The 27,417-nt window shown below is 44.9% G+C and overlaps 1 protein-coding gene across 1 annotated transcript in view; it reads left to right on the top strand.

The window, feature by feature from the left end:
- Window positions 1-27,417, top strand: part of ndst2a (N-deacetylase/N-sulfotransferase (heparan glucosaminyl) 2a) — a 112,055-nt gene that overhangs the window by 19,427 nt on the left and 65,211 nt on the right. The window contains exon 2 of the mRNA XM_072583461.1: window positions 16,129-16,216. Within this exon, the coding sequence (XP_072439562.1) occupies window positions 16,129-16,216 (88 nt within the window). The remainder of the gene's footprint in view (window positions 1-16,128; window positions 16,217-27,417) is intronic.

Consider the following 27,417-nt stretch of genomic DNA (forward strand, 5'->3'; position numbering starts at 1 on the left):
CGTGTGCTCTCTCTCTCTCTCTCTTGAATCTGAGTGGTGTGCTTTCTCTCTCTCTCCCTCTCTCTCTCTCAAATGCACGCACCCACTCTCTTGAACGCATGCTGTTTCTTTTGCACGTTGTTTCTCTTGTGCTCTCTCTAACATGTGTGCTTTCTCTCTCTCTCTCTCTCTCTCTCTCTCGTTGTTTCCCTTGCTCTCTTTTGCACGCTGTTTCCCTCACACATTGTTTCTCTCGCACGCGCGCTCTGTCGTGTGCTCTGTCTCTTACTCTCTTGTGCGTGCTCAGTCTTGTGCTCTCTCCCTCGTTCACTCCCACTGTCCCTTGCTCTCTCTCGCTTGCTCTCTCACTCTCTCTCTCACCTGCAGTCTCTCTGTCTTCTCCCAGGAATTGATCTATTATTGATTTGCCATAACAAGCTGTTCTTTGTGCTGATACAAGTGTTCTGCTGGTGATTTGTGATTCCTAGTTGGTGTCATTTGAAGGAGTGATGAATTTTGAATTGAATCTCTGCCAGTCTGCTTCTCCTCCTGAATAGATAAGGATCTCGCCGAGTCACAGTGATGCTGGCCTCTAGCATCTTACCCTGAGGGTTGGTGGGTGGGTGTGATTGTATGAGACCAGCCGTTTCAGCACGGGTAGGTGTGAGGTAGGGTCAGCAGATGGTAAGCTGCACTGTTGGTTGACATTTGACCTCCCAGGTGGCCTTGGGGAGCGTTGGCCAAGTGCCTTGCAAATGTATCCCGCCATGTGCCTCAGAGGCTAAGCTGGAGGCTTTAAGGGGAGATGGTGTTTTAATGGTAATGTCAGTGGATTATTAACCCAGAAACCCAGGCTAATGTTCTTTGAGCAAGGGTCCAAAATACACCACACTTCACATTATGAATTTCACTGAATAAAATCTCGAACCCAGATGCAAGTCTCCATGATGGTGGCCATGACACTGAGCATAGAGCTAGAGAATGCTATTCGACTCGGGTAGTCCGCACTACCATTTAATAAGGTCACAGCTGATCCAATTGTATCCTCATTGACAGCTAACCCTCAATAAAATCTGCCAACCCTGAGGGTTGGGCAAACACAAATGCTCTTTTAAGTGGACAGCCGCTGATCTTTCAGCAATGACCCTGAGTTCCAGATTGCTGATGAAGGGCTTTTGCCCAAAGCATTGACTCTCCTGCTCCTCTGATGCTGCCTGACCTGCTGTGCTTTTCCAGCACCACACGTTTTGACTCTGAATTCTAGATTGTCCCGCAAGATGGCACATCATTTTCGCTCACATTCGCTCTGTCAAGGCCACCTCTGAATCCTGCATTGTTTCAATCGAGGCACCTTTTGCTCTTCTGAGCTCAAACGCATACGTCTGGAGTCCAACCTTTCCTTGCCTGTTACTCCAGAGGCAGTGAGACAGCCAGCAGTCTGCTCGCAGGCTGGGGGATAAGAATTTGAACGACTCTCGGATGCTTCCTAAACAACGTCTGAGGAGTCCCAAGACTTCTGAAAGAAGGCACAGACATTTCACCAAGTCCCTTCCCGTAAGGTACACGATTATAATTGTTTTGTCTTGAGCACGCTCTGTACTAAAGATATCGACCTGGAGAATGACTTTGATCAAAGTCATCCATCAAATATTTAATCTCTGTTTCAAATAGTCTCCCTCTTTAGCAGGCTATATTTAAACTCTGTAGATCAGTGAGCCTGTGCTTCTTTGGAGACAGTGGAGGGAAAAAGTTGATAGGTATGTATCATGGACAGGTCTAGTGGGATATTTTGGTGGTATTTGAGGAAAATGGCCTGCAGTTCCTCCTTCAAACAGGGTTCCAAATGTACAGATTCAGCCCTGTGAGCATCATGCACCATTCAAGAAGATCACAGTTGATCTGTTTGTGTTTGGAATGCCACTTTCCATCTTGAAATAATTGCACAGAGGCCAGTATCCCGTCACCAAGTCTCCCTTTATTTACACGTGAAGAATCCCTGACACTGACCCAGCTCTGAGTGAGCAGAACCTCTGACGTGGCTGTTTATTTTTTTATTATTTATTAAACAAATTACAAAACAGTTTACAAAAAACATTTACAGCTGTACACAAGAGACAGTAATTTTACAAGGGAGAGGAGCAGCAAAGCTAGGCCCCAAACCCTACCGTTCAAACAGTTTTACAGGGAGGTGAGGACAAACCTCAAATACACTGCTGTTTATCTTTTTTTCTAAAAGGGCAATGCTGTGTGATCACTCTCCAGTTTATATATATATATTTTTTGTTTTCTTTTTTTTAAACCCCCACACTACCGCCTAAGTGCGGTAGTGCTTATTTTACCCCAGCAAGGCAGTCCATTTTATTTTACACTGCTGTTTATTTATTTTTTTTTTCTCTTTTTTTTTCCAAAACTCAAAAGGGAAAACACCCGAGTGGGCAGTGACAAGCACTGCCCTTCAAACCACAGGGCAATGCTGTGTGATCAAAACAGTGAAATCCCCTGTTAATTTTTTTTCTTTTAACCCCCACACTACCGCCTAAGTGCGGTAGTGCTTATTTTACCCCAGCAAGGCAGTCCATTTTATTTTACACTGCTGTTTATTTTTTTTTCCAAGGACATAATCTCCTGTTTATTTTTTTTTCTTTTTTTTTTCTTTATTTCTTTTTTTATATATCTAACCCCCACACTACCACCTAAGTGCGGTAGTGCTTATTTTTTTCCCCAGCACCCATGGTGTGTGCGTGTAGATGTGAGACACAGTGAAAGACACAAAGTGCACAGATCTTTATTCAATTTCCACCACCAGGAAGATATGAAAAACACCCGAGTGGCCAGTGACAAGCACTGCCCTTCAAACCACAGGGCAATGCTGTGTGATCAAAACAGTGAAATCCCCTGTTAATTTTTTTTTTCTTTTAACCCCCACACTACCGCCTAAGTGCGGTAGTGCTTATTTTACCCCAGCAAGGCAGTCCATTTTATTTTACACTGCTGTTTATATCTGTGAGTCAGGGCTCCCTGATTGGACCAAGTTAACAGCCCCAATCAGACAGCTCCTATCCAAATATCCACCTGGCTGACCTTGTTACGTCACTACATATCACAATGTATCTGCTCTTTTTTAAAATTCCCCTTCTTAATAAGAATTGATTTACCTCCGCCTTAATGCTAATCAATGATCCCACCTCTACCTCCTTCTGAAGCAGAGTGTTTCAACATTGCACAGCCTTCCGATATCATAAAAAAAACCATTTCATCCCTGTCTCCGAAACCTGAAATTTAAAACCGTGCGCTCCCACCCCTCCCCCCCCAGCCTTTTACAAAGTTCTGGATTTTCCCATCAAGCAGAAACATCCTTTCCACATCCAGCTTTGCAAGACCATTTTGTGAGTTATACAGTTCAGTGTAGGATCCTCTCAATCCAGTGGGAACCAGCCCAGTCTGTCAAAGCACCACAAAACACCAACAATCTGATAATCGGTCTCATTGCCCTTTTTGTGAACTTGCTGCATGCAAATTCTTAAAATAGAGTCATCGAATACCTACAGTGTGGGCACAGGCCCTTCAGCCCAACAAGTCCATGTCGACCCTCCAAAGAGTAACCCACCCAAACCTATTCCCCTATGTACCTGACCTATACATCCCTGAACACTGAGTAATTTAGCATGGCTGAATCGCCTAACCTTTGAATTGTGGGAGGAAACTGGAGCACCCGGGGGAGATCCACACAGACACTGGGAGAATGTGCAAACTCCATCCAGAAGGTCACCCAAGGGTGGAATCGAACCCAAGTCCCAGGCTCTGTGATAGGTGTGCGTCAAGGACAGGTCCACTGGGATATCTTGGTGGTTTCTGAGGAAAATGGCTTGCAGTTCTTCCTTCAAGCAGTGCTAACCACTGAGCCGCCATGCTGCCCAAATTGCTTGCTGCCTTTTCTGCATAGTATCTGCAGCTACTTGGGGAATGTAATTCTTCAGTTTTGTGATGATATGTGATTGCCTGAGTTAGGAAGAAATTGCCATGTACATACATGTCCCTTGTAGAATAATTATTTGAAGGAGCCTTGCGTCTGTTGTAGGAAAAGTTTTGGAAAGGATTAGAAGAGAGAAGATTTATAATCATCTAACAAACAACAATTTGATTGAAAATAGTCAATATGGATTCATCAAGGGCAGGTCGTGTCTCACAAACCTCACTGACATTTTTGAGACGGTGACCAAGCATGTGGATGAGGGTAGGACAGTTGATGTGGTGTACATGGACTTCAGTAAAGCCTTTGATAAGGTTCCACATGGTAGGCTATTGGTGATTTAGCAGTTTGGATTAGAAACTGGCTTTCTGTAAGATAGCAGCAAGTGGTGGATGATGGAAAATATTCAGCCTGGAGTCCTGTTACTAGTGGTGTGCCACAAGGATCTGTTTTGGGACCACTGCTGTTTGTCATTTTTTTTAAACGGCTTGGATGCAGGCATAGGGTTAGTAAGTTTGCAGATGATGCTAAAGTCGGTGGAGTGATGACAATGTGGAAGAATGTTGCGGGAGGACTTGGATAAACTGCAAAATTGGACTGAAATGTGGAAAATGGAATTCAATGCAGATAAATGTGAAGTGTTTTACTTTAGTATGAATAACAGGAAGGCAGAATACTGGTCAATGGAAAGATTCTTGGTAGTGTGGATGTGCAGAGGGATCTTGGTGTCCACGTACATAGATCCCTGAAAGTTGCCACCCAGATTGATAGTGCTGTTAAGAAGGCATATACAGTGGGTTAGCTTTTATTGGTAGAGGGATTGAATTCTAGAGCCATGATGTCATGCTGTAACTGTACAAAACGCTAGTGCGGCCACATTTAGAATATTGTGTACAGTTCTGGTCGCCCCATTACAGGAAGGATGTGGAAGCATTGGAAAAGGTGCAGAGGAGATTTACCGGGATGTTGCCTGGTCTGGAGGGAAGGTCTTATGAGGAAAGGCTGAGTGACTTGGGTCTGTTCTCATTGGAGAGAAGAAGGCTAAGAGGGGATTTAATAGAGACATACAAGATGATCAGAGGATTAGACAGGGTGGACAATGAGAGTCATTTTCCTAAGGTGATGACGTCAGTTTGTACGAGGGGGCTGAGGGGTGAGAGATTTAAGACAGATGTTAGAGGCAAGTTCTTTACTCAGAGGGTAGTAAGGGTGTGAAATGGCCTGCCTGCCAATGTAGTTAACTCAGCCCCATTAGGGGCGTTTAAACAGTCCTTGGATAAGCACATGGATGATGACGGGATAGTGTAGGGGGATGGATTAGTTCACAGGTCAGTGCAACATTGAGGGCCAAAGGGCCTGTTCTGCACTGTATTGTTCTTTGTTCTATGATTATTTTAAGAGACACTCATCTCCTCTCTTTCCCCCACACACGGGAAAAGCCAAAAAAGGGTTAGCTAATAGCGTGTGAGAAATAGTGGAATTTGGAGCAGAAACACTGCCATTAGCCTGTTTCTGTGCTGTATAGTTCGATTATTTGAATGAACACATGCTAATGGCAATGGGATTAATTAGTCTTTTAATTGGATGTTGTTGTATTTAATGCTATTTGCCAGGACACTCATTGCAGCACATGACTTACGAACAGAATCCAGTTCTGTTCTGCAGAGTTTAGTTAAAATGGAAAGTTCAGTGTAGAAACAGGCCATTCAGCCCAACCTGGCCACGTTGGTGTTTGTGCTTCTCATGAGCCTTCTCTCACTCCTCCAGATTTAATCCTCCCCGGATAGCCTCCGTCTTCCCTCTGCCTCCGTCTTCCCTCTGCCTCCGTCTTCCCTCTGCCTCCGTCTTCCCTCTGCCTCCGTCTTCCCTCTGCCTCCGTCTTCCCTCTGCCTCCGTCTTCCCTCTGCCTCCGTCTTCCCTCTGCCTCCGTCTTCCCTCTGCCTCCGTCTTCCCTCTGCCTCCGTCTTCCCTCTGCCTCCGTCTTCCCTCTGCCTCCGTCTTCCCTCTGCCTCCGTCTTCCCTCTGCCTCCGTCTTCCCTCTGCCTCCGTCTTCCCTCTGCCTCCGTCTTCCCTCTGCCTCCGTCTTCCCTCTGCCTCCGTCTTCCCTCTGCCTCTTACGTCTATCTAACTGCCCATCAAATCCTTTTTTTGCCTCGTTGCTTCCTGTCAGAAAGGGTAGTGCTGAGATGGGGTGTATAGAAGACAGGGCAGTACAATATTTCAAACCTAATCAGCATTTTGAAGGTTACTCTCAAAGGTTCTTCTCAACGTAATTTCATTTCTTTGGTCTTTATTTACACTGAGTTCAAGTAGATAGTGCATTCAGCAGCAATGCACTGTGTGGTTTGTGAACCAGTGTGACAGTGCCTTGGCTTTAAAAGTTTTTTTTTCCCTGTTTTCTTTTGAAGTGAGGTTGTAAGGCAGAGGTGTAGAGCAGTCGACCAAAACCACTAGAGTAAACAGATTGTGAAGCCTGTTTTTTTGCTTAAAGTTGGAACAATAGAAGCAGCCTGGCTGGGTGTGGCCAGCTGTCTCAGACCAGGATTTCTAGGGGTTGTTTTTAGGTTTAGCTTTAAGCAGTTGCTGTTGGAGTCTGAATGGGCCAGTTGTTGTTGTGGGCTTGAAGAAGTGGAAGCTATTTTCCCTCCCTCACTCACAACCAGAAGCTAAGTATTCTCTTCCTAGGCTGCTAGATTGCATGTGAGACAAAATCTGTTTTTTCTAAATTGTCTTTTTGCCAAAAGGTGTGTTTATGGGATGTTACTATATTCCTGATGAAGGCCTTTTGCCCGAAACATCAATTCTCCTGCTGCTCAGATGCTGCCTGACCTGCTGTGCTTATCCAGCACCACACACTTGACTATATTGGAGCTGTTAATTAGTAATAGTTACTGTATATATTATTCTGTTAAGTTTTCCAAAGAGTTAGTTTGTTCTAAATTCCTCTTTCTTTGATTGTATTTTAGCTATAGTGTTTACATAAATTGTGTTTTGCTTAATGTTTTGTAGTTTGAGCAGGCGCATCACATCTGGCATGCGGGACTTGACATTTGCCTGGAAAAAAAAAGAAAAAGTTGGGTCTAGGCTACCTTCTATGTTTTGAGGGGGTCTGGTCTGGTCCATAGCACTGGCAATGGAGCACAGCACTTTGTTTTATAGAGTTTCCCCATTTCTCTCTTTGAGCCAATCCCCACTTGCTGCTGCAGACTTTCATTTGCAGCACCACATGGATTTGAACATGAGGCTACTTCAGCTGGTCATAGTTTCAATCCCTTTTCTATCTTGCTATACTAGAGAGTTACACCTCCTTCCCCCCCACTCCCCCTGCACCCACAGAGTCTGGGAACACTCAAGAGCTGAGAGTGGAGGGCTTGAGAGGAATAAACTTGCACCTCTACAGGTACGGAGTATGGAAAGGGCAACTTAGAAATTAGGAGTAGGCCATTCAGCCCTTCAGCACTCAAGCCCCCTCTGTTATTTGCTTAGATCTTGACTGATCTTCTACTTTGCCATTTTCCTGCACTATCCCTTTATCCCTTGATGCTTTTAATACCTAGTGAGACATGCCAACTCTGCACAGCTTGGCCAAGACAGATTGAATGGCCTCATGCTGTTCTGTAACTTGGTAGAAATAATGGCCTCGTGGTCGTGTTAGTGGCTGAATATTCTGGAGAACAAATCCCATTGTGGTGGCTGAGCTATTTAAATTCAGTCACTTACATAAATCTGAAACATAATAAATTATTGGATTGTGTGAAAAGCCTGTCTGGTACCGTAATAATACTTCCAGAAAGGAAATCTGCTAGCCTTACTTGGTCTGGTGTAGATATGACTCTCAAACTATCAGAAGACTTTCAGTTGCCAAGAACATGGCTACTCCTTCTTTAGCTGTGTCCTTGGCAAGAAAGATTGTTGATGTGTTGGTAACATGTGGTCTTTGTGTAGACAGCTACCTCATCGCTTGAAAGCACTCAGTACCTGTTTCTGTCAGTTCCCCCACCCCTTATCCATTCCGTAGTTTGTAGAATGTGCTCAGTCTGTGTGTCTTTCAGTTTTGCAGTTGTGATTCCCATTCCAAATCTTTGATCAAAGATGTGACTCTAGTGTGTTTCCCAAACTGACTAGTGTGGAATTGAGGAGTGCATTCTTCAATGTTAGTTATGTCTTAAGGATCCCACACATGACGTGCGCTCAGTCTGGGATCCCACAAGCAAATGTTTGGTAAGCTGTAAGTCTGATTCTTTTATTTCTCACAAGACCAAAGGTTCATCCTGAGAAATCCAAGACCCCTAGTTGCTTTGGGTGCGACCCGCTGAATGTGGAAACCCTGTTGAAGACTGTTTCGAAGATAAACCCTGATCCACCGTGCCTTTGCCTGCATTCCTGGTGTCTGTGTGGGTTTCCCCCGGGTGCTCCAGTTTCCTCCCACAGTCCAAAGATGTGCAGGTTAGGTGGGTTGGCCATGGTAAATTGCCCTTAGTGTCCAGGGATGTGTAGACTAGCTGGATTAGCCATGGGAAATGTAGGGTAGGGGGGTTGGGTGGGATGATCTTTGGAGGGTCAGTTTAGAGTCGATGGACCGAATGACCTGCTTCCACATGGTAGGGACTCTACGATTGTGTTTATAGTTGTTGGAGAATTTGACTGCAGAGCTTAAAAGTGGAGATCCCATTTGTGCTTGAGATGTAGAAACGACATTTTGGACATTGACCACCATTTCCTATTGGTCCTTTTGCAGTTTGGGTTTACACCACCACCTTTCGATACAGTTAGAGATGGCCAATTAATTCTAGCCTTGGTAGTATTGCCCACATCCCATGAATGTGTTAGTTAAAAATACAACTCTCTGTTATACATCTCTTCTTTCCTCAGTGTTCTTTTGGAAGAGTGTGTTCCAGACTTCCACTGCTTCCTGCCGTCACTCTTGAATGGCCAAGCTCTGAGTTTAAGGTCATGCCCCATGAACCCTCCCCATCAGCAGAAATAATTTTAGTCCAACTACTCTGTCATTCAATCAGAATTGTCTCGACTAAATCCTCTATAAGCAGAGGGTTAGAAGTTTCGACGATGCAATCTGACCTCATCTGACCTTTCGGTTTTGGTACCATTCCAATGAATCTTGTGTTCTAAACCTAAAATATCTATATGCACAATCGTAGAGTCCCTACTGTGTGGAAGCAGGCCATTCGACAGATTGAGTCTACACCGATCCTCCAAAGAACATCTCACCCAATCCCTCTACCCTACCCTATAACCCTGCATTTCCCAAGGCCAATTTCACCCAGTCTACACATCCCTGGACACCACTGGTAATTTTCTATGGCCGACCCACCGAACTTGCACATTTTTGGACTGTGGGAGGAAACTGGAGCACCCGGAGGGAACTCACGCAGACACTGGGAATACAAGGGATAATGCAGTGGCTCAATGGTTAGCACTGCTGCCTCACAGCGCCAGGGACCCGGGTTCAATTCCCGCCTCAGGCGACTCTCTGTGTGGAGTTTGCACATTCTCCCCGTGTCTGCGTGGGTTTTCTCCGGGTGCTCCGGTTTCCTCCCACAGTCCAAAAATGTGCAGGTCAGGTGAATTGGCCGTGTTAAGGTGCCCTTCTTATTAAAGGATGTGTAGGCTAGATGGAATAGCCATGGGAGATGCAGGATTATAGGCATAAAATGGAATGCTCTTTGGACGATTGGTGTGGAATTGTTGGGCTAATTGATCTGACCCACACTGTAGGGGTTCTATGAACGTGTAAACTCCACACAGATAGTTGCCCGAAGGTGGAATTGAACCCAGGTCCGTGGTGCTGTGAGGCAGCAGTGCTAACCACTGAGCCATCGTGCCATCTATCTTGAGTCTTGATGTAAAGGAAGGATCTTTTAAACCTGGTTAAGGTACTGTTCCTGAGCTCCTCTGGCAATCCCTCCTCCTTGCGTGACATCTGCTAAAAGGTTTTCTGAATCATTTCAATCTCGTAAGCCATTGTGCAACAGGCCATACTCGGACCACTCACGGGAACCATTTTCGGGTCTGTAGCCTTTCAAGGAACTATAATTAAGCTTGGCGCCAGGACTCGATGTTCTCTACAAGTTGAATATTAAGACGAATAATAATCCCATTGTCAATAACTAACCTGGCTAATTACCTTTGGGTTTTCAGCTCCAGTTGCTTTGGGATGTATTTGGTCCCACCTGCATCTCATTTTCTACAAGAGTGACCCAGCTATAATTGTGAGGTGAAACATGGAAAATTGGTGCCATAATAAATAGCGCTTTCTTTTCAAAAGTGGTTCTTCAAAGCACAGTGCTAGAATTTGCATTTCATGATTTGTGTCTAAATGGACAGCCCCTGTTTAAGCAGTGCGTCAGTGGTTTTTATTATGCGGTACTCCTGCCTTTTGATGGGAAGGTTAACCCTCGTCAGTCTCTTACCACGAAAGGCTGTTATAGACTTGGCTTTCAGGGAATGTTAAGCCTGCATTAGGGTGTTCCCGACTGGGGAAGCTGCAAATCTGGTCCCTTTGGGCGAAGGGAAAAATGGATTTGGGAATAAGGACAGGAGGTGCTGGATAACACTCAGCATGACAGACCAGGAACGAAACATCCTTCAGGTTTTTTGTTTCAAATTAACACTTTGGATCAATGAAGTCTGGTCGCAACTGGGAGCTTTCAGAAGTGAAGCATCTTTTATGCAAGGCTAGCGAGCTGACACTGGAATGGAATCTGAAAGCATAGAAGCTGATAGAAGAGGTTGAAAGGACAAATGGGAGCCCTGTTGGGAGTATAGTGAAGAACTTCAAACTGAGCCATTCCTGGAGGAGCAATGAGTTTGTCATTAAAGCAGGAGAAAAAAAACCTCTCTGATCCTGAGTAACCACAATCATCAATATGTTGCAAGTTTACCCTTCGTCATTTACGTTCTCCCCGTGTCTGCGTGGGTTTCCTCCGGGTGCTCCGGTTTCCTTCCACAATCCAAAGATGTGCAGGTCAGGTGAATTGGCCATCCTAAATTGTCCTTAGTGTAGGTAAGGGGTAGGGGTATGGGTGGGTTGCGCTTCAGTGGGGCGGTGTGGACTTGTTGGGCCGAAGGGCCTGTTTCCACACTGTAAGTAATCTAATCTAATCTAATCTAATCTTCTCCTGGCCACTTCAAGCAGGACGTCCACTTGAACTGGGACTGACAGCGTTTTACTGAACTGCTGTATTAGAACCTGACTCAGTCAAGAAAATAAAAAAAGATGGAATTTGCAATCCTATTGTGTCTCGCCACTTCCTGAGGCATCCCAAGAACTTTGGAATCATAGTAGTTACTTTTTTCAGGGATATAGGTCAAGCATAGGCAGGTGGGACTTGTTTGGGAACATGGTTGGCATGGATCGGTTGGGCTAAAGGGTCTGATTCCATGCTGTGTGACACTAAGTATATTCAAGGCTGAGATAGCCTTAAATCAGTAGGGGTATCAGGGACAACGTGGGAGAAGGGCAGGAAAATGGCATGGAAGATGATCACATCGGCTATGGTTTAATTGAATGGTGGAGCAGACTTGACGGATTGAATGGCCTACTTCTGCACCTTTATCATATGGTCTTATAGGTCAGATGGTTGTAGTTGAAACCCTGTTTCAGAGACATCAGTACATTTGGGGGGGGGGAGGTCTATTGCCGTGTCAGAGTCCGAGCTCTGGGAAAAAGTGCAAGGAAGGAGAGGATTGAATATGAAGGTAGACTAGCTAGTGATATTAGCAATGATAGTTTCTTATGTATTGAAAGAAACATTTACTAACAAGAGGCAAAAGTAGACATTGGGCGCTCCACATTGATGCAGGAAGGCTAGTGCCTGGAGATAAGAAAATACTTAAAGAACTTAAGTACTTTGCGTCCAAAAGAGAAAATGCTGGAAAATCTCAGCATGTCTGGCAGCATCTGTAAGGAGAGAAAAGAGCTGACGTTTCGCGTCTAACTGACCCTTTGCATCAGTCTTCATAGTGGAAGGCATGAATAATATCCCAACAATTGAGGAGAGTCAGGGGGCAGGGTGGGGTATGGTAGTCATTACAAAAGAGAAAGTGCTAGAAAAGCTAAAAGGTCTAAATGGGCTACATTCTAGAGTTCTGAGGGAGGTGGCTGAGGAAATAGTGGAGGCGTTGGTTGTGATCTTTCAAAAGTCACTGGAGTCAGGGAAAGTCACAAATGATTGGAAAATCGGTGCTGTAACCCCCTTGTTCAAGAAAGGATTAAAACAAAAGATGGAAAATTATAGGCCGATTAGCCTAACCTCAGTTGTTGGTAAATTTCTAGAATCCGTCATTAAAGTTGAGATTTCTAAATTCTTGGACGTGCAGGGTCAGATTAGAACAAGTCAGCATGGATTTAGTAAAGGGAGATCGTGACTGACAAACCTGTCAGAATTTTTTTGAAGAGGGCGGAACGGTGGCTCAGTGGTTAGCACTGCTGCCTCACAGTACCAGAGACCCGGGTTCGATTCCAGCCTCTGGTGACTGTCTCTGTGGAGTTTGCACATTCTCCCCGTGTCTACGTGGGTTTCCTCTGGGTGTTCCAGTTTCCTCCCACAGTCCAAAACTGTGCAGGTGGATTGGCCATGTTAAATTGCTCATAGTGATTGGTGCATTAGTCAGGGATAGATATAGGCTAGGGGAATGGGTCTGGGTGGGTTATTCTTTGGATGGTCGGTGTGGACTTGTTGGACCGAAGGGCCTGTTTCCAAACTGTAGGGAATCTAATCTAATCTTTAAAAAAAGGTAACAAGTAGGTTAGACCAGGGAAACCCAGTGGATGTTATCTACCGAGACTTCCAAAAAGCCTTTGATAAGATGCCACACGGAAAGCTGCTGAGTAAGGTGAGTGTCCATGGTGTTTGAGGTGAGCTATTGGCATGGATTGGGGATTGGCTTCTGATAGGAGGCAGAGAGTTGGGATACAAGGTTCTTTTTTGGAAAGTGGAGTCCCGTAGGGTTCAGTGTTGAGGCCGCAGCTGTTCACTTTATATATTAATGATCTGGATGACGAGACTGGGGGCATTCTGGCGAAGTTCGCCGATGATATGAAGTTAGGTGGACAGGCAGATAGTTCTGAGGAGGTGGGGAGGCTGCAGAAAGGTTTTAGACAGTTTAGGAGAGTAGTCCTGGAAATGGCTGATGAAATTCAACGTAAGCAAACGCGAGATCTTGCACTTTGGAAAAAGAATACAGGCATGGACTATTTTCTAAATGGTGAGAAAGTTCATAAAGCCAAAGTACAAAGGGATCTGGGAGTGCTCGTCCAGGATTCTCTAAAGGTTGATTTGCAGGTTGAGTCCGTGATTAGGAAAGTAAATGTAATGCTGTTGTTGATCTTGAGGGTTGGAATATAAAAGCAGCGATGTGCTTCTGAGTCTTTATAAAGCTCTGGTTAGACCACGTTTAGAAAACTGTGTCCAATTTTGGGCCCCACGCCTCAGGAAGGACATACTGGCACTGGAGCGTGTCCAGCGGAGATTTACATGGATGATCCCTAGAATAAGACGATAGACCATAAGGCATAGGAGTGGAAGTAAGGCCATTCGGCCCATTGAGTCCACTCCGCCATTCAATCATGACTGATGGGCATTTCAACTCCACTTACCCACATTCTCCCCGTAGCCCTTAATTCCTTGTGACATCAAGAATTTATCAATCTCTGCCTTGAAGACATTTAGCATCCCAGCCTCCACTTCACTCTGCGGCAATGAATTCCACAGGCCCACCACTCTCTGGCTGAAGAAATGTCTCCGCATTTCTGTTCTGAATTTACCCCCTCTAATTCTAAGGCTGTGTCCATGGGTCCTAGTCTCCTCACCTAACGGAAACAATTTCCTAGCGTCCACCCTTTCCAAGCCATGTATTATCTTGTAAGTTTCTATTAGATCTCCCCTTAATCTTCTAAACTCCAATGAATACAATCCCAGGATCCTCAGCCGTTCCTCGTGTGTTAGACCTACCATTCCAGGGATCATCCGTGTGAATCTCCGCTGGATACCCTCCAGTGCCAGTATGTTCTTCCTGAGGTGTGGGGACCAAAACTGGACACAGTACTCCAAATGGGGCCTAACCAGAGCTTTATAAAGCCTCAGTAGCACAACGGTGCTTTTATATTCCAACCCTCTTGAGATAAGTGACAACATTGCATTCGCTTTCTTAATCACGGACTCAACCTGCATGTTTACCTTTAGAGAATCCTCGACTAGTACTCCTAGATCCCTTTGTACTTTGGCTTTATGAATTTTCTCACCATTTAGAAAGTAGTCTGTGCTTGTATTCTTTTATCCAAAGTGCAAGACCTCGCATTTGCTCACATTGAATTCCATCAGCCATTTCCTGGACCACTCTCCCAAACTGTCTAGATCCTTCTGCAGCCTCTCCACTTCCTCAGTACTACCTGCCTGTCCACCTAACTTCGTATCATCAGCAAACTTCGCTAGAATGCCCCCAGTCCCTTCATCCAGATCATTAATATATAATGCGAACAGCTGTGGCCCCAACACTGAACCCTGCGGGACACCACTCGTCACCAGCTGCCATTCTGAAAAAGAACCTTTTATCGCAACTCTCAGCCTTCTCTCAGACAGCCAATGCTCAATCCATACCAGTAGCTCACCTCGACCACCATGGGCTCTCACCTTACTCAGCAGCCTCCCGTGTGGCAACTTATCAAAGGCCTTTTGAAAGTCTAGACAGACCACATCCACTGGGTTTCCTTGGTCTAACCTACTTGTCACCTCTTCAAAGAATTCCAATAGGTTTGTCAGGCACGACCTCCCCTTACTAAATCCATGTTGACTTTTTCTAATCTGACCCTGCTCTTCCAAGAATTTAGAAACCTCATCCTTAATGATGGATTCTAGAATTTTACCAACAACCGAGGTTAGGCAAATTGGCCTATAATTTTCCATCTTTTGTCTTGATCCTTTCTTGAACGAGGGGGTTACAACAGCAATCTTCCAATCATCCAGGACTTTCCCTGACTCCAGTGACTTTTGAAAGATCTCAACCAATGCCTCCGCTATTTCCTCAGTCACCTCCCTCAGAACTTTAGCATGTAGCCCATCGGGGCCAGGAGATTTATCAATTTTAAGACCTTTAAATGAACATACGATGAACAGCTGAGGATCCTGGGATTGTATTCATTAGAATTTAGAAGGTTGAGGGGAGATCTAATAGAAACTTACAAGATAATGCATGGCTTAGAAAGGGTGGACGCTGGGAAGTTGCTCCCGTTAGGCGGGAAGAAACTTGGTGTTCAAGATACATCTGGACCTCACCGACTGGGAAGCACCTGAGCAGATGTGGCAGAAGTGTCTGTGGTCTTCCCTACACTGGGGAAGAGCAAACTCAGACGGGGTGACTGCTTTGTGGAGCACCTCCGTACTGTCCATGAAGATGACCCGGAACTTCCAGTTGCCTGCAACTTTAACCCTTCCACCGTGGTCCCAGGCCAACGCCTCTGTCTCCGGCTCGTTGCAGTGAAACTCAGCACAAACTCCAAGAACACCTCCTCTTTGTCCCCATTGTCACATGTTTCCCCTTCCCTGGCTTACTGTCAACCAGAAACAAAAACAGAAATTGGTCGCTGGACTTGAAACGTTAACTCTGATTTCTCTCCATAGACGCTGCCATATCTGCTGAGCTTTTCCTGCAATGTCTGTTTTTGTTTCTGATTGACAGTAAGCCAGGGAAGTGGGAAAAAATATGATAATGGAAATGGAAGTGATTTCTGTTTTTCTTTTTGATTTACAGCATCCGTAGTTCTTTTGGTTTTTATTTGATATCAACCATTCATTTGCCTCTCGGTGTCTCTCTGTCTCTCTGTCTTGGTCTCTCTCTGTCTCTCTCTCTCTATCTGCCTGTGTGTCTCTCTCTCTCTCTCTCTCTCTCTGCTTCATTTCCACCTATTTCCTCAATCTCCACTCTCCACCCCCCCACCACACACACACTCTCACATGTGCGCTGGCACACTCACACTCCCCAGTCTAGAAACCACTTTGTCTTATCACTTCAAGAGAAGTATCACTGGATCCAAAATATTAACTGTGTTTTCTCTCCTGACAGGTGCTGCCATAGTTTCTCCAGCAATTTCAGTTTTATTGTTTAGCTTCTTGGATTGCTTTGTCCGACTATTAAATGCTTTGTTGTGTTCTCTCTCTCAGGCACTACTGACCACCCAAAACAAGCTGAAAACTCTGGTTCCAAATTTCACATTCAATCTTGGATTTTCTGGGAAGTTCTACCACACAGGTAAGAAATTTTTGTTTTAAAACATATTAACCTCATCCCTTGCAGTTCTCCCTTGACCAACTCCTTGATGCTTCCCTCGAATCCCTAGTCCGGTCAGCTCCTAGTTCTCCCCCTAGTTTCTGGGTTTGGTTGATTCCCTGGTTGAGGAAGAAGCATGGACCATCCTTTTTGCATCCCACTCCTTCCTTGGGTGTCCCGTGTGAATTCAGCATGGAAAACATCTGATTTAATACTTCCCTCTTAAAGGAAGCAATACCTGCATTTGTATAGTGCCATTTACACCTTAGCGTGCCCACTCCCCACGATTTATTTTCCAACCAAACCCAACATGCGTTTGAAGGGCCATTATTGTAGGAAAGAAGCAGTCAATGTATGCACACAGCAAGATTCCGCAAACGTTTTTAATCTGTTTACCTGGTTACAATGAGCTGCCATAATTTGAATTTTTGTTGAGAGCGTGGCGCTGGAAAAGTGCAGCAGGTCAGGCAGCATCCAAGGAGCAGGAGAATCGATGTTTCGGGCATAAACCCTTCCTCAGGAACGAGGCTCTGGATGATGAGCTCTTGCCTGAAACGTCGATTCTCCTGCTCCTCGGATGCTGCCTGATCTGCTGCACTTTTCCAGCAACACACTCTTCAACTCTGATCTCCAGTGTCTACAGAACTCATTTTTTCATAACTTGAATCGTTGCTCACCACGTTCACTGTGAGTGACAATCTACACCGACCTGAGAGTCTTCATTCCTTTCTGTTTGGTTGTTTACCAGAGGGGATAACTTTGGCTACCTGAAGAAAATGTCCTGTTTTCCCACACCCTGGCAGCTTTCCAAGACTGAACATGATTAGCAACCTTATTTATGTAGCAGATTAGGAGCGATAGTTTCAGATGTGGCCCACGTTTCAGGAAAAGTTTCCAAGCAGCTGCCCACAAGAGATATTCAAGTCTGTCTTATTGAATTTCAAAAGCTGTTCCCTTCCTCCTTACCCTAGCCAGAGTTCAATAACATTGGTAATGAAGCATCTCAGCTTGCACTGCATGAGTGGTGTTGCTGTAAGGATCTGTGTTGGGACCTCAAGTAGTCACCATGTTCATTCATGACTTGGATGATGGAATTTGCCAGCAGATAAGCAGCATTGTAAGGATGAAGGTGTTAAATTACAAATGAGATGAAGAGGGTAACTTTCTGGTGGTAAATGAGAAGTAAACAGGACATCAGTGGAGAACCTCCTGCTCTTCAAGATAGTCCTACGGGATCTTTTCCATCCGACTGCGAAGGCAGATGGAACCATGGTCAAAAAGACAGTTCAGCACTCCCTCAGTGTTGCATTGGAATGTCAGCTTAGTGTGGCTTGTTATAATGTTAAAGGAAACGGTACAAGTTGAGGGAAGCAAGGGAAGAGATAACATGGGTCCTGGCAATCATTTTCAAACTCTGTCTGGCTACAGGTGAGGTGCCGGAGGACTGTTCACATTGTCGCCATGACTACAAAGGGAAGTAAGGAAAAATCAGCAAATTATCGGCCAGTCAGTCTGACCTTGGTGTTGGGCAAGTCATGAGAAAGAATTCTCAGGGACAGAATATATCTGCATTCAAAAGATACTGATTATCTGTGATTAATCAGCATAGATCTTTTAAAGGAAGATCATGCTTGATAAATTTGATCATCGTTTTTGAGGAGGTGAGGGTAAAATATTTGATCTAGTCGATGTGGACTTCATAAAGGCTTCTGATAAGCTCCCTCTCAGAAGACTGGTCACCAAAGTAGGATTCCATGGCATCCAAGATAAAGAGACGTGTTGGTCCAAAATTGGCTGAGAGGCTGGAAGCAGAGGCTGATGCTAGAGGGATGTTTCTGTGTCTGGAAGTCTAGTTCCAGTGAAATTCCACAAGTCTCAGTGCTGGGACCTTTGTTTTTTGTGGTGTACATGAATGATTTGGACTTCAATGTAAGAGGTATGACTGAGACATCCATGGATGACGCGTACATTGGTAGGGTGGTAAAGAGTGAGGAGAATAGATGTAAAACCACAGGAGGGTGTCAGCAGGACAGGGCAGTGGCAAATGGAATCCAACCCAGAACGTCATGAATTATTGGAGGGCGAACGAGGCAAGTGATTATGCCGTCGATGATAGAACCTTGGAAAATAGTAACCTTGATGTGCACATCCGCAAATCGAGTCAAAAAGGTGTACAGCAGGGAAACCCTGAAGGTAGCAGGGCAGGGAGACAAGGTGATTAAGGAAGCAAAGGGGACACTTGCCTTTATTACCCAAGGCATGAATGTAATAGATACTGCCTGACCCGCTGTGATCTCCAGCATTTGTTGTTTTCAGTACAGACTCCAACAACTGCAGTAATTTGCTCCTACATAAATGTAAGAGTTGGGAGGACATGCTGAAATTGTACAAAATAAACTGGGAAAATTGCAGTGACTCCGAGACATTAACAGAGACAGGAGGAGGCTATTCTGTCCATCATACTCCAGCCAGAAATAAAGATCTGATGACAATATTCTGATTTTCCAACTCCTGGTCCATAGCCTTGGTGACTCTGACATTGTCAGTGAACATCCAACTGCTTTATAAATGTTATGAGAATTACAGCTGCTGTACTGGGCGCAATTCTGATCTCCGTATAATAGGAAGAATTTAGATTTAAGTTTTATTGCCGCGTGCCCTCAAATACAGGGTACGAGAGAACAGTGAAAAGTGTATAATGTCACATTAGGTATAAGATACTGAGGTACAAGATCTCCGTTACAGAAATAGAAAAATAAAGCTAAAAAGTTCAACACTACAGTTTCTTAGTGTAAATGTGGAAAAATAAGGAAATAAAGTTTAAAAAGTTAAACATTACAGTCCTTTCTTAAGCTGATGCCCCGCAGACTCTCCAAGTTAGGCTTCCCCAAGAGGACTCACTCTCTACCCTCCACTGGGTATGCTTTCCCACACTGAGCTTAGACCCACCTGTGTTTGCCAGTAAAATACTGAATGGCTAGGTCAGAGTAGAGGCTGGAGAGATGTTTCCGTTGGCCAGAGATACTAGGACCTGAGGGCACAGCCTTAGTGTAAAGGACAGACCTTTTAGATACGGAGATGAGGATAAACTTCTTCAGCCAGAGAGTGGAGAATCTGTGGAATTCACTGTCACAGAAGGCTGTGGAGGCCAGGTCATTGAGTATATTTAAGACTGAGATAGATTCTTGAGTATCAAGGGTTACAGGGAGAAAGCAGAAGAATGGCATTGAGAAACTTATCAGCCATGATTGGTTGGTGGAGCAGATTGGATGGGCTGAATGGCCTAATTTCTGCTCCTATGCCTTATGGTGATTGCACTAGAGAGGGTGCAGAGGTGAGTTCCTAGAATGCTTACCTGGGCTGGAGGCTCTGAGCTATGAGGAAAGATTGGAGAGTTGTTGTACAGAGCAAGGTTCAGAAGAGAGCTGATGGCGATGGGTAAGATCATGAGGGGCATAGATAGAATGGTTTCTTGAAAGAGACTTCTGAGAATCCCTACCGTGTGGAAACAGAGCATTTAGCCCAACAGGTCCTCTGAAGAGTAACCCACCCAGTCCCATTCCCCTACCATATTACTCTACATTTATCCCTGAGTAATCTACGTAACCTATACATCTCTGAACATTACGGGCAATTTAGCATGACCAATTCACCTGGCCTGCACATCTTTGGGAGAGAACCAGAGCACCCAGAGGAAACCCACGCAGACACAGGGAAAATGTGCAATCTCCACAAAGACAGTTGCCCGAGGGTAGAATCAAACCCGAGTCCCTGGCGCTGAGGCAGCAGTACTAACCACTGAGCACAGTGCCGCCCCCAAGGATAGGAAGATACAGTTTCTACTAGTAGAGAGGTCAATAACCAGAGACCATCAATTTATGGTAAGATGTAGAGGGCTAAAAGGAGAGTTGATTTCACTGAGGGTGGTGAGAGTCTGGAACTCACTGCCTGAAAGAGTCTTTGATTCAAAAACTCTCATAACATTCATACAGCATTTAGATGTTCACTGACAATGCCAGGGTCACCAAAGCTATGGACCAGGAGTTGGAAAACCAGAATATTGTCATCAGATCTTTGTTTCTGCCCTGAGTATGATGGACAGAATAGCCTCCTCCTGTCCCTGTAAATGTCTCTGAGTTGCTCCAAATCTCCCAGTTTATTACAGCATGTTTCAAATGCTTACGTCCCGTGCCAAGTACCAGGGATCAGTGATGTGCTTAAAAATCAGTTTTGGACATACAAATGTGCTCTTTGAGTTCAGATTATTTATGATTATTTAAATTCTGGTACTGTTCGTGAGGTAGTTATTCATGTCGATGCCTTGGAGCTACTGGTCAGAAGAAAGTCAGAGGATATCTCCTCAGGTTCTGACACTGTGGTTTCTGTAGTTGACATTTGGACCTCACATTATCAAAACCCATCAGTGTGCTGGAAGGAACAAGCCCTGCATTTAGGCGATGCCTTGTCAGTGTCAGAAAGCCTCAACGCTCTTCATAGAGTGGACTTATTTCAGTTCAGGCTGTGGACTGTTCAGGAAGAAATGGCAGGCATAAAGGAAGTAGTCTGTCTTTTTCCTTTTGCTTGCAATCTGTGCTTCACTTCACTGCACTCTTTCATAAATGGGCAGCATGATGGCTCAGCGGTTAGCACTGCTGCCTCACAGCACCAGGATCCCAGATTCGATTCCAGCCTCGGGCGACTGTGTGGAGTTTGCACATTCTCCCTGTGTCTGCGTTGGTTTCCTCTGGGTGCTCTGGTTTCCTCCCACAGTCCAAAGATGTGCAGGTTAGGTGAATTGGCCATGGCCATAGTGTTAGGTGCATTAGTCAGAGGGAAATGGGTCTGGCTGGGTTACTCTTCGGAGGGTCGGTGTGGACTGGTTGGGCTGAAGCGCCTGTTTCCACAATGTAGGGAATCTCATCTAAAAAAAAGGGCAGCTTGTGACTCTGAAATAAACTGTGGTCGCGTGACTGTACAGCATTATGTTGAATTAAATTCAATTCATGGTCATGTGTACCGAGGCACAGTGAAAAGCTTTGTCTTGTGAGAGATACAGGCAGATCACAGAGTTAAGTAGCATAGATAGTAAATAATAGGTAATCAGCGGCAAAAACAAAAACACAGGTACAGGCGAATGTTAAGAGTTTGAGAGTCCATTCAGTGTTCTAACAACAGTCAGGTAGAAACTGTTTCAAAACCGGCTGGTGTGTGTGTCCAGGCTTCTGTACCTTCTCCCTGATGGTAGAGGGTGTAGAAAAACATTACCAGTGTGAAATGGATCTTTGAGAATGCTGGTGGCCTTTGCTTGACAGCGGGCCTGGTGAATGGATTCTATAGATGGGAGGTTGGCCTTTGTGATTGTCTGGGCCGAGTTCACTACTCTCTCTAACTGTCTCTGATCTTGAATGGTGCAGTTGCCATACCAGGTAGTGATACATCCAGACAGAATGCTCTTGATGGCACACCTATAAAAGTTGGCAAGGGTATTCACCGTCATGCCAAATTTCCTCAGCTGCCTGAGGATGAGATGTTGTTGAGCCTATGTAACCAGTGCGTCCACTTGAGTCCAAGAAAGCTTGTTGTGGATGACCACTCCCAGGAGCTTGTCATTCTCTGCTCATTCCACCTGTGTGTGTTAATATTGGGAACTATCGTTAACACAAACAGTTAACAATAGCTACTTTCTGACCAATGTAAACAATTGTCCATATTGCAAGGGGTGAGGATTGAATCTGAGATGGGATACTGTAAAAGGATTTGGGATATAGCAAGGAAATGGGATTAAACTGGATTAAGAATGGCAGCCTCTGAAATGTAGAAGGTTTTTAAAGTATTAACTGCAGCGGATTGGGTAGATAGAGAGAAACTATCTCTGTTGTTGGGGAGTCTGGGGTTAAGTGGCACAGTCTAAAACTTATAATGAATTTGGGAACTCTTTGACCTGTAACAGGGTGGGGAAGTTCTGAACTTGCATCGGCAAATGTCAATTTGTTCCAGATCTGTGTTTATTTTAAATCTGTGTTTGTTTGTGAAATTTATCAAGAGATATGAGGCAAAGGAACATTTGGGAAGTTAGGTCACAGGACAGCCTTGATCTGTCTGAATTGTCGAACAGCCTCAAAGGGCTACTCGGAATCCCTACAGTGCAGGAAGAAGCTATTTGACCCATTGAATTTTCACCAACCCTCTGATCCTCCATTTATAGGAGCTAATCCCCTTAACCGACTCATCCCTGGACACTATGGGGTAATTTAGCATGGCCAATCTAACTTAACCTCCGCATCTTTGGACTGTGTGAGGAAACTGGAGCACCTGCAGGTAACCCGCGCAGATACAGAGAATGTGCAAACTCTGCACAGACAGTTTCCCAAGGCTGGAATCGAACCTGGATCCCTGGTGCTGTGAGGCAGCAGTGCTAACCACTGAGCCACCGTGCTTTCTTTCTGATCCTTTGTCTTGTCATTGCTCTAATAAAGGAATATCAGAGGTCCAGATGTGATACATGGATTTGGACCGTCTTTGCTGCATGATCTGGCTTTCCCAGGTGAAGACGAAAGCGGATGTTCATTGCCACTGGAGACGCTGTAATTTTGATCCAAATTCCGTGTGAAGGAAGCTGGTTATGGCAGTGCAGTCACGCTGTGCCTTCTGAATAATTGACCCTGAGTCACTTTGTTTTAATCCTAATAGATGAGTACAGCAGACTTCGGTGAGAGCCAAGTAACAAGGCCATTAGAGAATCCTCGGTGTTCGTGCATCTAGCAGATGGTGGGTTCACATTAGCTAGGGAATGCCTTTCTGGAGGTGAGGAATGGCAATGGGCAGACGAGAAAAATATGTCAGTGAATGAGGAGGAAGCGCGGCTGACAGATGGGAAAATTGTTGCAGTTGACACACAGCTTGTGAAATGATTTAGGAGGCTGGGAATCTGGAGCTGCCTGGTGTACCATTTCAATTTGTAGGATTCACCAGTTGCAGGTTCTCAGGTTTTATGACACAGAGTGCAGCCAATCCAAAATGACTGTTTCACCTGAGAGAGATGCAGGCTGTTGCCACGGTCAGAGTCAGTTGGGTTATGTGGTGACGTGGTAGCACACTAGTAATCTCACTGTAATCCAGCACCTCAGGTTAACGTCCTTGGGATCAATCATAGAATCTCTTCAGAGTGGAAGCAGGGCATTCAGCCCTTTGAGTCCACACCAATCCTCCGAAAAACATCGCACCCAGACCCACCCCCATATGCTATTCCTGTCACCCTGTATTTCCCAAGGTTCATCTACCTAGCCTTCATATGCCTGGACACTGAGATAATTTAGCAGGGCCAATCTACCATAACTTGTGCACCTTGTGTACTGTGGGAGGAAACCAGAGCACCCACAGGAAACCCGTGCAGACACGGGAAGAATGTGTAAACTCCACACAGTCAAGTCTGAAGCAAACAGAGAATGCGGGAGAAACTCAACAGGTCTAGTAACATTTGTGGAAACAAAAACTATTAATGTTTTGAGACGAGTAGACCTTTCTTCAGAATGGGCGTTGTTAATGTTCTCAGACATTAACAATTTGAATCCTGCCATGGCAAATGTTTTATTCCATAAAAGTCTGGAGTGAAAGCTAGCCACATGTTGACCCTGTAACCACTGTCAATTGTTACAAAGCCCCACTTGGTTCACTGATGTCCTTTAGGGAAGGAAATGTGGATCTTACAGCCGCTGCTGAGATTGCAAACTTATTTCTCAATTTCTTACAGTTATTACATTTCAGGACTATAAGTTTTTTTTGGTTCTTTTGTAGTCAAAAAAATTTTTTTTTAATTATGGTATTTTTAAAATGTTCATGGAAAGGATTTTGGAAAGGCCTTCACTTGGTTGGATCAAAATTTTGTTTTTATTTACCACCCTTGGAGGGAAAGTGTTTTCTCCACAGATGCTGCCAGACCTGCTGAGTTTTTCCAGCAATTTCTGTTCCTGGTTTCCAGTATTAGAGTCATAGAGCTGAACAGCCCAGAAACAGACCCTTCGGTCCAACTTGTCCATGCTGACCAGATGTCCTAACCTTGGATTCAATCATAGAATCTCTTCAGAGTGGAAGCAGGGCATTCAGCCCTTTGAGTCCACACCAATCCTGCGAAAAACAGTCCCATTTGCCAGCTTTTGGCCCATATCCCTCTAATCCACATGCCTTTTAAATGTTGTAGTTTTTTTGTTTAACCCTTACCTGGTCAGATCTCCATGTAACTGCAGTTCACTTCCATGCACTCGGGCAGTTATAGACGGCCGATAAATAATGGCCTAGCCAGCATCGTCTACCACCCATCAGAGTATGTATAAAAAGGTGATTTTTAAGACACAGTTTGGTTCGGGTGCTGGTGGGCAGCTGAGTAAAGGAATCTTTGGAAATATGGTTGTGTTGAAGCAGTTCCCTTCGCATTTCAGTTGTCTTCTTGGTTTGTTCTGTCCAGATTGTGAATCTTTTTATTTGGCTTTGTTGTGAAGGTACATCAACCAAGGCCATGACATTGGAACGTGTTCCCAATCTGTCCTCTGACACTGTTCCAAGCGTTGTTGTGATGTGGAGGAGCCGGTGTGGGATTGAGGTGGACAAAGTTAAAAATCACACAACGCCAGGTTACAGTCCCAACAGGTTTATTTGGATGAACTAGCTTGCGGGGCACTGCTCCTTCATCAGGTGGTGAAGTGCTCCAAAAGCTGGTACTTCCAAATAAACCTGTTGGACTATAACCTGGTGTTGTGAGAGTTTTTAACCAAGTGGAGTCAGCAGGGATTCCAGGTACAGCAGGAATGCACTGCAATTGGGCACTTCACAGACTCCAGAGTTAACATTAAATTCAACAACGTCATATCATAACCACCAGGCAGCGACTGTTGGTCATGGTTCTATTATAGAATCTCGACAGCATGGGAGCAGGCCATTCAGCCCATTGAGTCCACAACGACCCTCCAAAGAGCGTCCCCATGACACTTGCATCCCAGGAATGAATAAACGATGTCCTTCAATTTCTTGTGTTCATTCACATGTTTAGTTGGCTTTTCGTTAAGTGTATCTCTGCTCTTTACCTCAACGATTCTCTGTGGTACTGAGTTCCACCCTCAGTCTGGTCTCCTGCTGAAGGTGTTTCTCTTGAGTTGCTTCATGTATTTATGATGTCCTCCTGGACCAGCTCTGGATTGTGAGCAAAGTGATACTGTCAGTTGTTCCACAGCCTCCCCTCACATAACGCATCATACAACAGACCCTCAGCCTCCTCGAGGTGAATCCCAGCGCAGTCTCCCTGCTTTTGAACTTCAGGACTATCATGCTGATCTTTTACTTTCATTATTTTTCTAATTTATACCAAAGATGTTATACCTAAGTATCTCTCGACCGAACAGAAATTGGCGGTATGGTGGCTCAGTGGTGAGCACTGTTGCCTCACAGTGCCAGGGACTTGTGTTTGATTCCAGCCTCGGGTGACTCTCTGTCTGGAGTTTGCACGTTCTCCCTGTGTCTGCGTGGGTTTCCTCCGGGTGCTCCGGTTTCCTCCCACAGTCCAAAGATGTGCAGGTCAGGTGAATTGGCCATGCTAAATTGCCCATAGAGTTAGGTACGTTAGTCAGAGGGAAATGGGTCTGGGTGGGTTACTTTTTGGAGGGTCAGTGTGGACTGGTTGGGCCGAAGGGCCTGTCTCCACACTGTAGGGGATCTAATCTAATCTAATCAAGATTAGATTAGATTAGATTAGATTACTTACAGTATGGAAACAGGCCCTTCGGCCCAACAAGTCCACACCGCCCCGCCAAAGCGCAACCCACCCATACCCTTACATCTACCCCTTACCTAACACTACGGGCAATTTAGCATGGCCAATTCACCTGACCTGCACATCTTTGGACTGTGGGAGGAAACCGGAGCACCCGGAGGAAACCCACGCTGACACGGGGAGAATGTGCAAACTCCACACAGTTAGTCGCCTGAGGCGGGAATTGAACCCGGATCTCTGGCGCTGTGAGGCAGCAGTGCTAACCACTGTGCCACCGTGCCGCTCAAATGACAACTTTGTACACTTTTCACTGAATTCGCCTATCCCTGTATTTGAGTGCACGTGACAATAAAACTAATTCGAGGGAACTCAACTTTTAGTGTGAATGGAGTGACCTGGAATTAGAGAGTACAATCCTGAACTCATCAGTCACAAGCCTGCAATCCCATCTAATAAAAATGGGATTAAGCTTCTTTTACAGATGTAAGCCTGTGGCCCAGGGGATGAGTTATGAACATCACAGAAATTGCATCCTGGCTTAAGTCTCTGATTCCATTCATGTATTGTATTGGCATCGGTACACCCAAAATAAAATCCTGAGTGTTTAAACCAGACAGTAATGTCAAGCTGAAGAGAGGATCAGGCTTTTAGTGACCAGCTGTGCTGTTGGTTATTTTGCCCTGGGATAGAATTTCTCTGAAAGTGGTATCAGACGTTACAGAATTCATGGATTTTAACTTCTAACCCGAACATAAAGCTTTTCTGCTGGGACCTTGCATGATGTATTTATTCTTGCAAGGTTTGTTGTTGTATATCTGACAGAAAAATACAACATTGCCGATACTGAAAATCTCCCGGCAAAAAGCAGGGTTTGCTCTGAATCCATCGGTGGAGAGGAGAACAAAGCTTTAACATTTCAGATCGATGGCCTTTCGTCAGAAGTGGGAAAAGTTGGAGACTTGACGGGTTTTTATCCAGTGCGGAGACCAGGGAAAGTAATAAATATAGAAGGTCTGTGAAAGGTAGCACTGAATAAACATCAGGAGGAATGCTGCTGCAGTGCATAAGGAGACTGTCCTGAGATGTGTGGAGAAATAGCATGTGGGTCTGAAAGAAGTCTTGATGACAACCACAGTCTCATAACCACCAGCTGATGTACTGAAAATGGGGTTAAAACTGTAGGGGAGGGGGACAAGAAAAAATCCAAATAACTACGGATGCTGCAAATCAGAAACAAAAACAAAAATTGCTGGAAAACAGAATCGGATCCAGTATGACACTTCTTCCATTCTGAACTGAAATGTTAACTGCTTTGCCTCTACAGCTGCTGAGTTTCTCCAGAAATTTCTCATTTCAAATCATAGAATCCTTACAGTGTGGAAACGGGCCGTTCGGCCCAATAAGTTCACACCGACCCAGCCAG

Source organism: Chiloscyllium punctatum, chromosome 13 (assembly GCF_047496795.1).
Source record: "Chiloscyllium punctatum isolate Juve2018m chromosome 13, sChiPun1.3, whole genome shotgun sequence".
Lineage (NCBI taxonomy): Eukaryota > Metazoa > Chordata > Chondrichthyes > Orectolobiformes > Hemiscylliidae > Chiloscyllium > Chiloscyllium punctatum.